The 16,402-nt window shown below is 38.9% G+C and overlaps 1 protein-coding gene across 1 annotated transcript in view; it reads right to left on the reverse strand.

Moving 5' to 3' along the window:
- COPG2 (COPI coat complex subunit gamma 2) overlaps positions 1-16,312 on the reverse strand; it is a 265,234-nt gene extending 248,922 nt beyond the window's left edge. Inside the window, exons 1-4 of the mRNA XM_065939126.1 lie at positions 16,200-16,312; positions 14,977-15,029; positions 14,323-14,403; positions 11,402-11,473 (exon numbers count right to left, since the gene is read on the reverse strand). Coding sequence (XP_065795198.1) covers positions 11,402-11,473; positions 14,323-14,403; positions 14,977-15,029; positions 16,200-16,236 — 243 coding nt within the window. The 5' untranslated portion in view covers positions 16,237-16,312. The remainder of the gene's footprint in view (positions 1-11,401; positions 11,474-14,322; positions 14,404-14,976; positions 15,030-16,199) is intronic.
- Between the last annotated feature and the right edge of the window lie 90 nt (positions 16,313-16,402).

Raw genomic sequence — 16,402 nt, forward strand, 5'->3', positions numbered from 1 at the left:
ACTAGTAAAGTAATGCTCTAAATCCTCCAAGCCATGCTTCAACAACATGTGAACCGTGAACGTTCAGATGTTCAACCTGGTTTTAGAAAAGGCAGAGGAACCAGAGATCAAATTGCCAACATCTGCTGGATCATCGAAAGAGTTTCAGAAAAACATCTATTTCTGTTTTACTGACTATGCCAAAGCCTTTGACTGTGTGGATCACAATGAACTGTGGAAAATTCTGAAAGAGATGGGAATACCAGACCACCTGACCTGCCTCCTGAGAAATCTGTATGCAAGTTTGGAAGCGACAGCTAGAACTGGACATGGAACTACAGTCTGATTCCAAATAGGAAAAGGAGTGTGTCAAGGCTGTCTACTGTCACTCTACTTGTTTAACTTATATTCAGAGTACATCATGAGAAATGCTCAGCTGGATGAAGCACAAGCTGGAATCAAGACTGCTGGGAGAAATATCAGTAACCTTAGATATGCAGATGACACCGCCCTTATGGCAGAAAGGGAAGACGAACTAAAGAGCCTCTTGATGAAGGTGAAAGAGGAGAGTGAAAAAGTTGGCTTAAAGCTCAACAATCAGAAAACAAAAGATCATGGCATCCAGTCTCATCACTTCACGGCAAACAGGAGAAACAATGGAAACAGTGGCAGACTTTATTTTTTTCAGCTCCAAAATCACTGTAGATGGTGACTGCAGCCATGAAATTAAAAGACGCTTACTTCTTGGAAGAAAAGTTATGACCAACCTAGATGACATATTAAAAAGCAGAGACATTACTTTACCAACAAAAGTCCATCTAGTCAAGGCTATGGTTTTTCCAGTGGTCACATATGGATGTGAGAGTTGGACTACAAAGAAAGCTGAGCACCAAAGAATTGATGTTCTTGAACTGTGGGGTTGGAGAAGACTCTTGAGAGTCCCTTGGACTGCAAGGAGATCCAAACAGTCCATCCTAAAGGAAATCAGTCCTGAATATTCATTGGAAGGACTGATGTTGAAGTTGAAACTCCAATACTTTGGCCACCTAACACGAAGAGCTGACTTGGTTGAAAAGACCCTGATGCTGGGAAAGATTGAAGACGGGAGAAGGGGATGACAGAGGATGAGATGGCTGAATGGCATCACCGACTCAATGGGCATGAGTTTGAGTAAACTCCGGGAGTGAGTGATGGACAGGGAGGCCTGGCATGCTGCAGTCCATGGGGTCTCAAAGAGTCAGACACAACTGAGCGACTGAACTGAACTGATGGGACTAGATGCCATGATCATCATTTTTTGAATGTTTACTTTTAAGTCAGGTTTTTCACTCTCCTCTTTCACTTTCATCAACAGTCTCCTAGTTCCTCTTCGTTTTCTGCCAAAAGGGTGGTGTCATCTGCATATCTGAGGTAGTTAATATTTCTTAACCAGCAATCTTGATTACAGCTTGTGCTTCATCCAACCCGGCATTTCGCATGATATACTCTGAATATAAGTTAAATAAGCAGGGTGACAATATACAACCTTGATGTACTCCTTTCCCAATTTGGAACCAGTCCATCATCCCATGTCTAGTTCTAACTGTTGCTTCTTGACCTGCACACAGGTTTCTCAGGAAGTAGGTCAGGTGGTCTGGTATTCCCATCTCTTTCAGAATTTCCAGTCTGTTATGACCCACACAGTCAAGGGCTTTAGCATAGTCAATGAAGCAGAAATAGATGTTTTTCTGGAATTCTCTTGCTTTTTCTATGATCCAACAGATGTTGGCAATTTGATCTCTGGTCCCTCTGCCTTTTCTAAATCCAGCTTGAACATCTGGAAGTTCACAGTTCATGTACTGTTGAAGCCTGGCTTGGAGAATTTTGAGCATTACTTTACTAGCATGTGAAATGAGTGCAATTGTGTGGTAGTTTGAACATTCTTTGGCATTGCCCTTCTTTGTGATTGGAATGAAAACTGATCTTTTCCAGTCCTGTAGCCACTGCTGAGTTTTCCATATTTGCTGGCATATTGAGTATAGCACTTTCACAGCATTATCTTTTAGGATTTGAAATAACTAAGCTGGAATTCCATCACCTCCACTAGCTTTGTTCACAGTGATGCTTCCTAAGGCCCAGTTGACTGCACACTCTAAGACATCTGGCTCTAGGTGAGTGATCACACCATCGTGGTTATCTGGATCATTAACATCTTTTTTGTATAGTTCTTCTGTGTATTCTGCAGAGTACATCATATGAAATGCTGTGCTGGATGAATCTTAAGCTGGAATCAAGACTGCTGGGAGAAATATCAACAACTTTGGATATGCAGATGATACCATTCTAACTGTGGAAAGCAAAGAGGAACTAATGAGCCTCTTGATGAGGGTGAAAAAGGAAAGTGAAAAAGCTGGCTTAAAACTCAACATTCGAAAACCTAAGATAATGGCATCTGGTTCCATCACTTCATGGCAAATAGATGGGAAAACTGTGGCAGATTTTATTTTCTTGGTCTCCAGAATCACTGTGGAAAGTTACTGCAGCCACAAAATTAAAAGACACTTGTTCCTTGAAAGAAAAGCTATGACAAAATGTATTAAAAAGCAGAGACCTCACTCTGCCGAAAAAGTTCCATATATTCAAAGCTATCGTTTTTCCAGTAGTCATGTATGCATGTGAGAGTAGGACCATAAAGAAGGCTGAGCACCAAAGAACTGATGCTTCCAAACTGTGGTACCAGAGAAGACTCTTCAGAGCCTCTTTGATAGCATGGAGATCAAACCCGTCAATCCTAAAGGAAATCAACCCTAAAATTTCATTGGAAGGACTGATACTGAAGCTGAAGCTTCAATAGTTAGGCCACATGATGCAAAGAGTCAACTCATTGGAAAAGACCCTGATGCTATGTAAGATTTAGGACAAGAGCAGAAGGGGATGACAGAGGATGATATGGTTGGATGGCATCACCAACTCAATGGACATGAGTTTGAACAAACTCTGGAAGACAGTGAAACACAGGAAGCCTGGCATGCTGAAGTCCATGGGATTACAGAGTTAGAGATGACTGAGCTGCTGAACAACTAACAACCCCCTAATCTGAGACCTGTAATCTTCCCCAAGGAAACGAACTAGTATAAGCATTGGTTTTTCTTCATATCATAATCTTGGAATTTTTGTTAATCTAGTATCTTGAAGACTACTGTGTGGGATATATATATATATACTTTTTAGATATCGTTGGTAGCAGGGAAAATCTAGAAACAGAAGAAACATGTGCTTTTTTTTTTAAGTCTTGAGGCTTGCAGGATCTTAGTTCCCCAACCAGGGATTAAACTTGCACCCTAAGCCATGAAAATGCAGAGTACTAACCATGGAACCACCAGACGATTCCCAGAAATGTGTTATTAATATCAAAAAACATATGGTAAATCATCTAGTTACTCTTTTTAAAAACATTTATTTATTTGGCTGCTTTGGGTCTTCACTGCTCCACATGGGCTTTCTCTAGGTATGTGCAGCGGGGACTACTCTCCAGTTGCAGTGCACCACCTTCTCATTCTGGTGGTTCCTCTTGTTGTGGAGCAGGGGTTCTAAGGCATGCAGGCTTCAGTAGTCGTGGCAAGTGGGCTTAGTTGCCTCGCAGCATGTAGGAACTTCTTGGACCAGGGATCGAACCCATGTCCCCTGCATTGGTAGGTAGATTCTTAACCATTGGACCACCAGGGAAGACCTATCCAGTTACTCTTTTATTATTGATAACCAACATTAATCCAAGGTAATGAGAACACAAGATACATAATTTCATTCATTTGGAATTTGTTTTGTCTTATTTTATGGCTCAGCATACAGTCAAGTTTCTGTAAATGTTCTTTGTGTTATTCATTTACATTTAAAGCAATAATGATATATTTGGGTCTATATCTACCATCTTATTATATACTTTGTTTGTTCTGCTTGACCTATTACAATATCAAAGTGAAAAAAAAGTATCAACAGATTCTACAAACCCTTAAAAGAATAAGAAAATATTAAGAATAGTTTTAGCCAATGAAGTTCAACAATGTAAACAAAATGGAGAAATTCCTTGAAAGACACAAACTACCAGAGATCACTCAAGAAGACAAATAATCTGCATAATACCATCTGTTTCCTTTTAAAATTATCATCAAAAACCTTACCACAGTGCAGATGCTTTCAATAGTGAATTCCAATAAACATTTCAGGAAAAATTAATAATGATTCTATAGGACTTCCCTGGTGGTCCAGCCAGTGTTTAGTTCAGTAATTGTGGCTTACAGACTTAGATGCCTCAAGGCATGTGGAATCTTCCCAGACCACAGACTGAACCCACATGCCTTGGGGCAACTAAGTCTGTAAGCCACAACTACTGAACCCGAGTGCTGCAACTACTGAAGCGTCTTCACCTCGAGCCTGTGTTCTGCAACAAGAGAAGCTACTGCAGTGAGAAGCCTGTGCACTGCAATGAGGAGTAACCCCCACTTACCACAACTAGAGAAAGCCTGAGCACAGCAATGAAGACCCAGTGCAACCAAAAATAAAACAAATAAATAAATATATATATATATATATATAAGAATAATGATGATTCTACAAAACTCTACAAGAGAGAAGAGGAAGTAACACTTATCAATTCATTTTATAATGCCAGCATCACCCAAATACAAAATCCAAACAAAAACATAAGAAAAAATTACAGATAAATATTATTTCACAACCACACACTCAAAATTAATACCAAATTTTGAATTTTAACAGAAAATAAAGATATTACATTTTCCAGGAAAACAAGTAAATGAATCTTACCATATTAATAATCTAAAAAAGAAAGACCATGATAATTCAATAGTTACGGAAAAAACATTTGACAAAATTCAACACTCATCTACAAAAAAAAAAAAAAACCCTCCCAGCAAACTAAGAAGAGACACTGACTTCCTCAACCTTATAAAGGTCACCTATGAAAAACTTAGGGGCTCCCCAGGTGGTACAGTGGCAAAGAATCTGCCTGCCAAAGCAGGAGATGCAGGAGATGTGGGTTTGATTCCCTGGTTTGGGAAGGTCTCTTGGAGTAGGAAATGAAAACCTGCTCCAGTATTCTCGCTTGAAAAATTCCATGGACAGAGGAGCCTGGCAAGTTACAGTCCATGGCATCACAAAGAGTCAGACAAGACTAAGCAACTAAGTACACACACACATGAAAAACTTAAGAGCTAGCATCACATTTAATGTGAAAGATTAAATACTTTCCCTCTAAGATCAGGAACAAAATGAGTATATCCTCCACCACAACTTCCATTTCACGCTGTATCACAGTGCAAGATATTAAGGTAAGATAAACAAATAAAAATCATTCAGATTGAAAAAAGTAAATCCTAAGGAATCTCCAAAAATACTGCTAGAAGGAATAAATTTAACAAAATCACAGGAAACAGATCAATACACAAAAATCTATTTAATTTCTATAGAGTACCTAAAACAATACAAATGCAATAGTATAAAAATATTAACTACTTCAGGGATAAATTTCGCAAAACATGTTTAAGACTTTTGTGCTGAAAGCTATAATACTGCTGACAGAAATTAGAGACTTGTATAAAGAGAAATATATACCACGGCTGTGGAATAGAAAACTCAATAATGTAACGTGAATTCTTCTCAAACTGATCTTTTTGTAAAATTTTATTGAAAGAGTTTAGCAAAGTGATCATTAGAGTCAATGCAATCACCATCAACATTCTAGCAGGCCTTTTTTTTTTTTTTTTTTAAATAGAAGTCAATAAGCTGATTCTGGTGGCTCAGACGGTAAAGAGTCTGCCTGCAATGCAGGAGACCCAGATTCAATCCCTGAGTCAGGAAGATCCCCTGGAGAAGGAAATGGCTACCCACTCCAGTATTCTCACCTGGAAAATCGCATGGACAGAAGAAGCTGGCAGGCTACCATCCATGGGGGTCACAAACAGTTGGACATGACTGAGCAACTTTCACATATATACACAAAGTTGATTCTAAAATGAATATAGGAATGCAAAGAACTTACAAGAGCCAAAACAATTCTTTAAAAGAAACTGACAGATGGCCAAGAGGCACATGAAAAGCTGCTCAACAGCATTAATTATTAGAGAAATGCAAATCAAAACTACAATGAGGTATCACCTGTTACCAATCAGAATGGCCATCATCAAAAAACCTACAAACAATAAATGCTGGAAAAAGTGAAAGTGAAGTTGTGTCCGACTCTTTGCGATCCCATGGACTGTAGCCTACCAGGCTCCTCTGTCCATGGGATTCTCCAGGCAAGAATACTGGAGTGGGTTGCCATTTCATTCTCCAGGGGATCTTCCCAAACCAGGGATCAAACTGGGTCTCCAGTATCGCAGGCAGATGCTTCACTCTCTGAGCCACGAGGGAAGCCCCAAAATGCTGAAGAGGTTGTGGATAAAAGGGAACCTTCTTGCACTGTTGGTGGGAATGTAAACTGATATAGCCACTATGGAGAACAGTAAAGAGATTCCTTTAAAAACTAAAAATAGAACTATCATATGACCCAGCAATCCCACTACTGGACATATACCCTGAGAAAACCATAACTGAAAAAGATATGTATCCCAATGTTCACAGCAGCACCATTTACAACAGCTGGGATATGGAAGCAACCTAGATGGCCATCAGCAGATGGATGGATAAGGAAGATGTGGTACACACACCCCCCCCCCCGAGAGAATACTACTCAGTCATAAAAAAGAATGAATTTGAGTAAGTTCGAGTGAAATGAATGAACCCAGAGCCTGTTTATACAGAGTGAAGTAAGTCAGAAGGAGAAAAACGAATATCATATATTAATGCATATAGATGGAATATAGAAAAATGGTATCGACGAACCTATTTGCAGGGAAGGAATGGAGACATGGATGTAGGGAAGCAGCTTGTGGACACAGTGGGGGAAGAGGAAAGTGGGACGAATGTAGAAAGTAGCATAGACATATATACATTATCATGTGTAAAATAGATAGCCGGTAAGAAGTTACTCTATAACACAGAGTCCAGCCAGGCATTCTGTGATGATCTAGAGGGGTAAGATGGGAGGAGGGGAGGGAGGCTCAAGAGAGAGGTGATATATACATAAATTATAGCTGATCTGCATTGTTGTATGGTAGAAACCATCACAACATCATAAGGCAATTTTCTTACAATTAAAAATAAATTTAAAAGAATTTAAGTTAAAATTTGAAAAAGAAAAAAATAATAAAATAGGAAAACATGTACTACCTGATTTAAAATGTACTATAAAGCTATAGTAGGACTTCACTGGTGGCTCAGTGGATAAGAATCTGCCTGCCAAAGCAGGGCACATAGGTTTGATCCCTGGTCCAGGAAGATTCCATATGCCTAGGAGAAACTGCTTGTGAGCCACAACTACTGAAGCCCATGCCTGAGAGCCACAACTACTGAGCCCAAATGCTACAACCACTGAAGCCTGTGCACTCTAGGGTCCATGAGCCACAACTACTAAGCCTATATGCCACAACTACTGAAGCCTGCATGTCCTAGAGCTGTATTCCACAAGAGGTAGCCACCACAATAAGAAGCCCGTGCCCCACAACAAAGAGTAGCCCCTGCCTGCCACAATTAGAGAAAGTTTGCACAAAGCAATAAAGACCCAGTGCAGCCAAAAATAAATAAATATAAAAATTTTTTAAGCTACAGTAATAGTGTGATTTTGGAATAAGAATATAGAAAAAAAAAAAAAGGAAAGTGCCAATGTAACACAATCATTATTATTCTTCCTCATCCTTCTCCCTCCATACTGATAAGCAATTATTCCAGTAGAATTTGTTGAGAAAAAGAGAGGAGGAGGAAATGGAGGAAGGGGTGAAGGAAGAGAAAGATGAAAAGAAATTCAACCCTCACTTCATATAATGTGCAAAAATTAACTCAAAATGATCAAACAGCAATTTTAAGACACAAAAACTACAAAATACCTAAGAAAAAAGCATAGCAGAAAATCTCTGTGACTTTGGGTTAGACAAAGATTTCTGCAGTACACATCAAAAGCACAATCCGTAACAGGAAGAAGAAAAACCTGATAAATTGGACTTCACCAAAATTAAAAACTTCTGTTCTTTTAAAGATTGAGAAAATGAAAAATAAGATACAGGCTGGGAGAAAATATTCGGAAAACATCTGATAAAGGACTTGTGTCCAGAATACAGAAAGACCTTTCAAAATTCAGTAGAAAGAAAATATACAATCAAATTATTAAAAATGGGCAAAAGATATGATCAGATCCTTCATCATAGAAGATATATGAAAGTGAAAGTGAAGTCACTCAGTCATGTCCAACTCTTTGTGACCCCATGGACTGTAGTCTGCCAGGCTCCTCTGTCTATGTGATTTTCTGGGCAAGAATACTGGAGTGAGGAGCCAACCACTCCCTTTTCCAGGGGATCTTCCACACCCAGGGATCAAACACCCGTCTCCTGCATTGCAGGTGGATTCTTCAATATCTGAGTCACCAGGGAAGCCTCTACACCTACCATATGACCCAGTAATTCCACTCCTAGGTATTTACCCAAGAGAAATAAAAACTATGTTTAAAAACTTATACATGAATGTTTACAGCAACGTTATTCACAGCCATCAAAAAATGGTGACAAACCAAATACTCTATAGCTGGTGAACAAATAAACAAACTAAAGTACATCTATACAACAAATATCTACAATGAAATAAAAAGGAATCAACAAAAACATGTACAAATCTTAAATGAGTTATGCTAAGTGCCTGAAAAGGAGACTCAAAAAGCTTCATACATATGATGAAGTATGATAGTGAAAGTATGATATCATTCTTATGATTTCCTGGAAAGCAAAACTATAAGGTAAGAAAAGAGATTACTGGTTTCCTGCGCCTGAGGATGGGAGGAAAAAAATCATATAATAGAGAACCTTTTGGAGTGATGGAAATGTTCTAAATCTTGATTAATACTACTGTATGAATTTGTCAAAACTCATAAAACTATACCCTAAAAAGGGTGGATTTTACTATTTGTAAAGTATACTTTTAAAAAATGCAGTAATGAGTAAATGAGAACTCAAACCACAGGTTGGGAGGAAATATTTACAAAAAGACTCTTGAGAGTCCCTAGGACTGCAAGGAGATCCAACTAGTCCATCCTAAAGGAGATCAGTCCTCGGTGTTCATTGGAAGGACTGATGCTGAAGCTGAAACTCCAATACTTTGGCCACCTCATGCGAAGAGTTGACTCATTGGAAAAGATCCTGATGCTGGGAGGGGCTGGGGGCAGGAAGAGAAGGGGACGACAGAGGATGAGATGGCTGGATGGCATCACCGACTTGATGGACACGAGTTTGAGTAAACTCCGGGAGTTGGTGATGGACAGGGAGGCCTGGCATGCTGCGATTCATGGGGTCACAAAGAGTCGGACACGACTGAGCGACTGAACTGAACTGAACTATCTGAAGGTCTTGTATTCAGAAAATACAAAGAGCACCTACAACACAATAGGTGAGTAGAGAGAAGAGGTGAGCAGAAGATAAACAACCTGATTAAAAAAAAAAACAAGTAAAAAGATGTAAACAGAAGATGCTTATCTTCTTCTTACTAAAGAAAATAAACAGGTGGCAAATCAGCATATGTTTACTTAATACATGATTAATATATTCATCATTCAGGAAATGCAAACCCAAGAACGCCACTTCTAGATATTAACCAAAGAAAATGAAAATATATTAATAGGTCCACACAAAGACTTATATTGAGTAGTTTTACCAGCTTTGTTTATATTTATACACTAGAAATAAGCCAAATATCTATTAACTTGTTAATGGATAAATAAGATTACCTACCTCCATACAATGGAATACTACTCAGTAATAAAAATGAATACACTAATGATACACAAAAGAACTTGGATCAATCTCAAAAGCCATATGGAAAAGAAACAAGACAGAAAAGTCATAAGAGACTATATACTCTATGATTAGATTTAAATAAAATTCTTACTGATTTGATAAAAGGCATGGCTGACTCTGTCTCCAGTGGTAAAGAGGACCCTAGCCGTCCTTGGCATGCAGTGGCAAAACACTTAAATCATCAATGCAGACAAGTATGATCAATGACCTACAGAAGACAAAGCTTTGGGTAATCAACTAGCTACCACCACAGAAGACTGCTGTAAAAATGAGTTGGATAATGGGATAGTTCCTTCTAAGTACACTGGTGAACTTGGTAAAAGAAAATGCTAAGCTCAGAACATTAAATTCACAGCCTAAGGTCTATGACAGGGACTAGAAAACATCCATAATGCCTTAACAGAAAGTCTCATGTCATGTGGGCCCAGGTCTGAGATTTCTGAAAAGCATATCCTGCAGGTGACTGAATAACAATGCAAATTCAATTCACCTCCTGTGGGAAATTTTATGTTAAAGTTAGCACCCTAACTGAGAAAGGAGGAGTGGGGCCCTGAAAAATGGAATGGGGACACAGGGGCAGATTCTGATGAAGCTTGAACCTCTAAATTCCTCCAGGCTTCCATGGCAAGTGAAAGCAGTCCTGCATACTCTGAGGAAATCAGACTCCTTTGCCTGAAGAATGTGCAGCGACTTCCCCTGAGACACTTGCCTTAAAAGGGACTGCTGATGTCCCTGAGGACCTAATCCCCAAGCTGCTCATTATCTAGACACATAACCACACTCAAATCGCATAAAGTCCTCAACACAAAATGTGGCCTGTGTTGATATGCAAAACATACCAAAAGGACTGCACAGTTTCACCAATCTATGTTAACAGAAAACAGAAATATAGATCCCATAATCCCCTTCTCTGGATGGGTTTGAGTCAGAGCTGGGCAAAAACAAAATATGTGCCACAATGGAGGACAGAAATGAAGCACAGCTGTTATGCTTGAAAGTTAGGGTGTCAAAAGGAAAGACAGACAGATGCAGGGGTGCTGGCAGCCTCAGTTTGTCCTCACTCTTCTTTTCCCTACTCGTCATCCTCTTCCCCACTCTGCATCGAACTCTTCTCAACTGCCAACAGAAACCCCAGGCCCACCAGAAACTTGACTGAGAATTTAAGAAATGAGATAGCTATGTCCACTGATTTCTATACCAGTCCCTCTGTGCAGTGTCATGCCAGAGGCTGGATGTTAGCAGTTTTCATGACTGCATGGCAGATCTGTGAGTGAACAGCTTTAAACAATATACTTTCATTCTTTCATTTTCCTGTGTTCTTTAATAAGCATTTATAAGATTTATGAAGATAAACAATTTTTAAATAGTTTTAAACATTTCAAACAACCTTCCCTCATTTGGACCACTCTAAGTTCCCCCAAGGAAAACAAATAAAAAGAGCATTTTTAGCCTAAAAGAATTCTTTTTTTTTTTAAAAAAAAAAGACTTACATCATTAGATTGAAACAGTCGAGTCATTGCAAAGAAGGCTTCTGTGGCTTCCGTAGTTCCAAAGTGTTCACCCTAAGTAATGTAAAGTAAATCTAAATTAAAACAATTTCTTAAACAACAACAACAAAAATACGGATTTTTCCAATTATTTCTGCAAAGATCTTTTAGAACTCAGGGGGAAAAAAATTGCTTTATAAACACTGTGCCTCTTTGTTATTTTTCTGACTTTTTATTTATAAACCCACATGGCCATTTATGCATTCCTTATTTAAAATAATTTGTTATCACACACTCTGCTATAAAAGTTCTTGAACAGTGGTCTCTAACCTTTTAGCAGGAACTATTTTAAATTCCCTGAAGAACTGAAATTTACAAGAGCTAGAAAAGGAAGTTGAGTTCTTAATCAGAACAAGATGTTAATGTTATGCAGCCTAAGGGCAGATATCCTATCTCCTACATTTCTATAATTCAATGCCCAGTGCAAAGCCTGACCTATCATAGGAGCATAATAAATATTAAACTGTAAAGAACTATAGGAATCACAGAAAGCATGGTAAGAAGGGACCAACCAAAAGGGCAGGAATCAGATTATACAAAAAGGCTTATAGGGCTACTAATACAAAAGGCTTACAGGGCTGCCAATACATCTCAAGATACTGGCTCAAGCCCCTAAAAACCTCCTTTGGGTCAGAACTTTAATGTGCTTAATAGATTATCCGAGGATCTTCCCAAAATACAGATTTTGATTCACTGGCTCTGGTGTGAAATCTAAAATTTTCCATTTAAATTAGCTTCCAGTGATGTGAATGCTACTGATCTGGGAACCACATATTTTTCAGTAGTAAGGTGTTAGATAACATATCTTATTGATAGTCAAAACACTGCAGACCACAGACCACCTGACACATTATCATTTCAGTATTCAGTTTCTTCATTAAAAGCAAACCTATGTAATATGTTAGGCTCCAGCATTTTTCAGGGCTTCAGCTTTCACAAAAAATACAACTAGTCTTCAATATATTTGTCATAGGTGTAAGAATAAACCAATTTTGATGAAAAACCTTGAAAGTTTAGGATGAAAGACACCTTAAGTCCCTACTTTCTGACTTGAAACTTCAAAATATATGGATGTGTCAACTCGGGTAGAAATTTAAAAGTAATTCTCCATAAAGAACTACCATGAATTAGGCAAAAGTTAAGGCTAAGGTTCCCAAATCTGTTCACCTAGTTGTCAGTGTTTATCAGACTATGTGGGTAACTTTCTCATCAAGATAGTTATGTTTCGACACAGGTTGCCCATCAAAGCAGCATTGGTCAATATAAAAATATATGCTACTCTAGACCGACATTACTCAAAGCTATGCTTGCTGACTGGAATTAGCCAACTTGGACACAATGTGTGCCATGAAAAGTTAAATCAAACTGACTTTGCCTTAAATGTTTCTAATAATACAACAAGAGGATATATGTTTGTGAATAGATATATTTTATTTAAAAGCATGGACTTGTTGTTCAGCCTTCATTTGCAAACTACAAAACTTTATCTCTGTGGATAAAGTCATCGGTCATGAAACGTAGTCAAGTAAAAATATTCTCATGGAATTCAAGCTGGAAACCACTGTGTTCTTTGCACCATATGTAAACCACCTGAGGTATATATAGGTGTGTGTATGCATGCATGTACACGTGTGTGTGTATATGAATCTAACAAACAAAATCACATTTTCTAAGGTCCTAGACATTTCATGAGATTTTTCAGTCTGAAGCAATAAAAAACAAAAACAAACAACAACAAAAAAAACACACACATAAGAGAAAAAAAAAGAAGTAGGATCTATGTTTCATGAAGGCAAACATTTTTGTTGGTTTTGTCTGCTATATCCCCTGTGCATAGGACACAGCAGGTGTATAATAAATATATACGCTGAATGACTGAATGAAAACTATTCCTGAATGTTTACTATGTGTCCAGGACTATTTTTGGTGCTTCACATTTACTGTATCATTTAATCATTACCATTGTCTAAAACAGGTATTATCATAATCCCCATTCAGAGAAAAAGACATAAAGCACGAAACAGTTAAGCCCAGAACCATACTAAGAAAATCATAAATAAACAAACACAGGCATACCTTGCAGATACTGTAGGTTCAGTTCCAGACCATGACAATAAAATAAATATTACAATAAAGCATATCATAGGAATTTTTTGGTTTCCCAGTGCATATAAATGTTACACTATTTATACATATAAATTTATACATTTATACACATAAATGTTGCATATAAATGTTTACACTACACTGTAGTCTATTTTGTACAATAGCATTATGTCTAAATAAAGACAATGTACAAACCTTAACTTAAAAATACTTCATTGCTAAAAAATGCTAAGCATCATCTAACAATACAGGGTTGCCACAAACATTCAATTTGTAAAAAAAAAAAAAATGCAATAAAGTGAAGTACAATAAAACAATATTCCTGCTTATATCCCCTAATTTGAATATTAAAATGAAAGCTTTAAAACATTAATATAATACACCCTCAGAAAAGTATAAAATATCTATCTAGAATTTGTCTAAGCTTTTTTAAAATATTTTTGGAGGGACATAAAGACCTCTGAACATACCTAAACAACATGTTTTAATATTAACTAATACTTGTTAAATTCAAATCAATGTTGAGATTATACTGTGTGCTTAGCTGATTTGGTACCTCATGAATAAGAAAGAAGTATATGTCATACGCCTTCTCCACAAGAAATTTTACATATTACTACATGAATCAAACACTGCAAATTTTAAAATTAAGTGAATTATTAAAAAATTAATAATTATACTTTCTAGAAAAAAACTTCACTGCACATTATGTATTTCTATTCTAAGACACAAATCTGTGGAAAATCACAGTAATTTACCTGGTTCAGTAAGTAAAGAATCTTTGTAAGAATATGCAAACATCTTCTTGGATTGATGGGCGTTTCATTGAATATACGAGCCTGTGGAAACAAAAAACACTGCTCTATATATTTTCTATTACAGGTTATAGAAAATCAACTTAAATAAAATGAAGACTATTATATATAGGTTTTTAGGACTATTACATATGTTAATCATAGTATCCAAATAATGTAGCTTATAGTTTTCAATTTATTATGGTATATAATAAATTATTAGATGTGACCCTGATTTTCCACTCCATACTCACTCCTTTAGGTCTCCCATTTCAACTTGTGGACTTTACCTAAGAATCTCAATATTTACCTACATCATTTGAATACAATGAGCTTAGTATCTACAACTTCCTTCAAAAGCCTCTCACTAAACACCTCCTACCTTATTTTACTTAAAATTCTCAACATGTGACAGAGTCTACAAATTTTGCATTTCTATAAACTCTAGTCTTTCCTATGACAAGAAACCCCTCTTTTTTTTTCCCTCCAGTATATATTCTCTGAAATCAGTTACACTCCAAAATAAATTCTTATTTTGGATCATAGAATTCCAGGTGCTCTGTCCCCATTCTAAAATGGAACAGAAAAGAAAAAACACACTATACTTCCAAGCCATACCTCTTGTAAGACAGCACTCTTCTCCAGATGCCGAAAAGGATTGGAACCACTACCTATATCATGGGGGAAAAAATGTCTTTAATAGCTGGCATACACAGATGTATTTACTTTCTATAGAAGGGTTTTAAATGCTTGAGAAATCTCACCTAAGCGAGGTGTTCACTTGGATATTACAGTGATAATCATTACTAATATGCATACAAATTGATTAAAATCTTTTTGACTCTGACACTAGCTCTGTCTGCTATCCTATAAGATCCTGTACTTCTCTTTTACAGAAACTCTGCCTGAAATGAGTATCTTCTTGGCCTGCGTCTTTTTATATGAATGTTACAAATACCTGCCATGTCCTCACAACTAAGATAAGATTGTGGCAAGGCCCTTTGGATTTCCCTGCAGGAAAGCACTATTTTATGTATTTCTAACGTTTTGCTGGGAGGCAGAAAACTTTATCAGAGAATTAGATACGCTTCAAGCTTTGAAAGGGTCATAGAGGTTTCCTAACCCAACCCTAGACCATGCTTTGTGAGAGCAGCTATCAATCACTGAGACTTTTTTTTTTTTTTTTTTGAGGGGACTTGGCTATCTGCCTCATTTACTCTGGACCAAAGATGGGTATCAGGATGCAACTCACTTTTGGATGCTTGAGTATTAAATGAGCTAGGTACCACGGAACAGCCTTGCCCCCAGGGAAGCGGACAGCGCAGAGGTCCCCAGGGAGACTGTAAGGTACAAGCACCACAAAGTTCATACACACACACACAGTCCGGTCGACCCCAGACCCACTCCGGGCCGTACACTACCAGTACCCCGCCCCCACCCCACCCCATCCAACCCCCGCCTCTCGCAAGCGCACACTCACTCCCTCCGCCACCTGCCGTGGGCCCGCCTCTTTGGTGGGCAAGCCCACCCCAGGCGAACGGGCGGAGGAGAAGGCGGGTCCGAGGAGCGGGGCTGGGGGCGGGGCCGCCGAGCAGCCCGAGGCGGCGCGCGGCCGGCCGCGCGCGAGCGCGCCGACCTGAAGGGAGGCTCCGGAGCCCGGGGGGGAGGGGCTAGGGGCAGGCCCCCGGCTGAAGTGAAGCGGGGTCGGAGGAGGGGCCGGGCTCCAACTCCAGCCCCCTGGCACACCGGCGCCCACGCCCCCAGGTCCGCAGTCCCCGAGAGCAGGTGGCGACGGGGCGGGGGAAGGGGAAGGGGCCCTCGCGGCTGAGCCCCGGGCGTACCAGACTCTTCGTCCTTCTTGTCGAATTTTTTAATCATCTTGGACGACTTCCCAGTGCCCAGACCCACCGCAACCGTCCCAGGCGCCGCAGCCGGCAAGCGGAAGAGGCTGCAGGAAGGCCGGCCCGGTGCTCTGGCACCGGTTGGGCCGCGGTCCCGTCACTCGGAAAGAAGGCCCGCCCTCCCTGCTCTGCGCTGGCCGCTC

The sequence above is a fragment of the Muntiacus reevesi genome, chromosome 6 (genome assembly GCF_963930625.1).
Source record: "Muntiacus reevesi chromosome 6, mMunRee1.1, whole genome shotgun sequence".
NCBI classification, from domain to species: domain Eukaryota; kingdom Metazoa; phylum Chordata; class Mammalia; order Artiodactyla; family Cervidae; genus Muntiacus; species Muntiacus reevesi.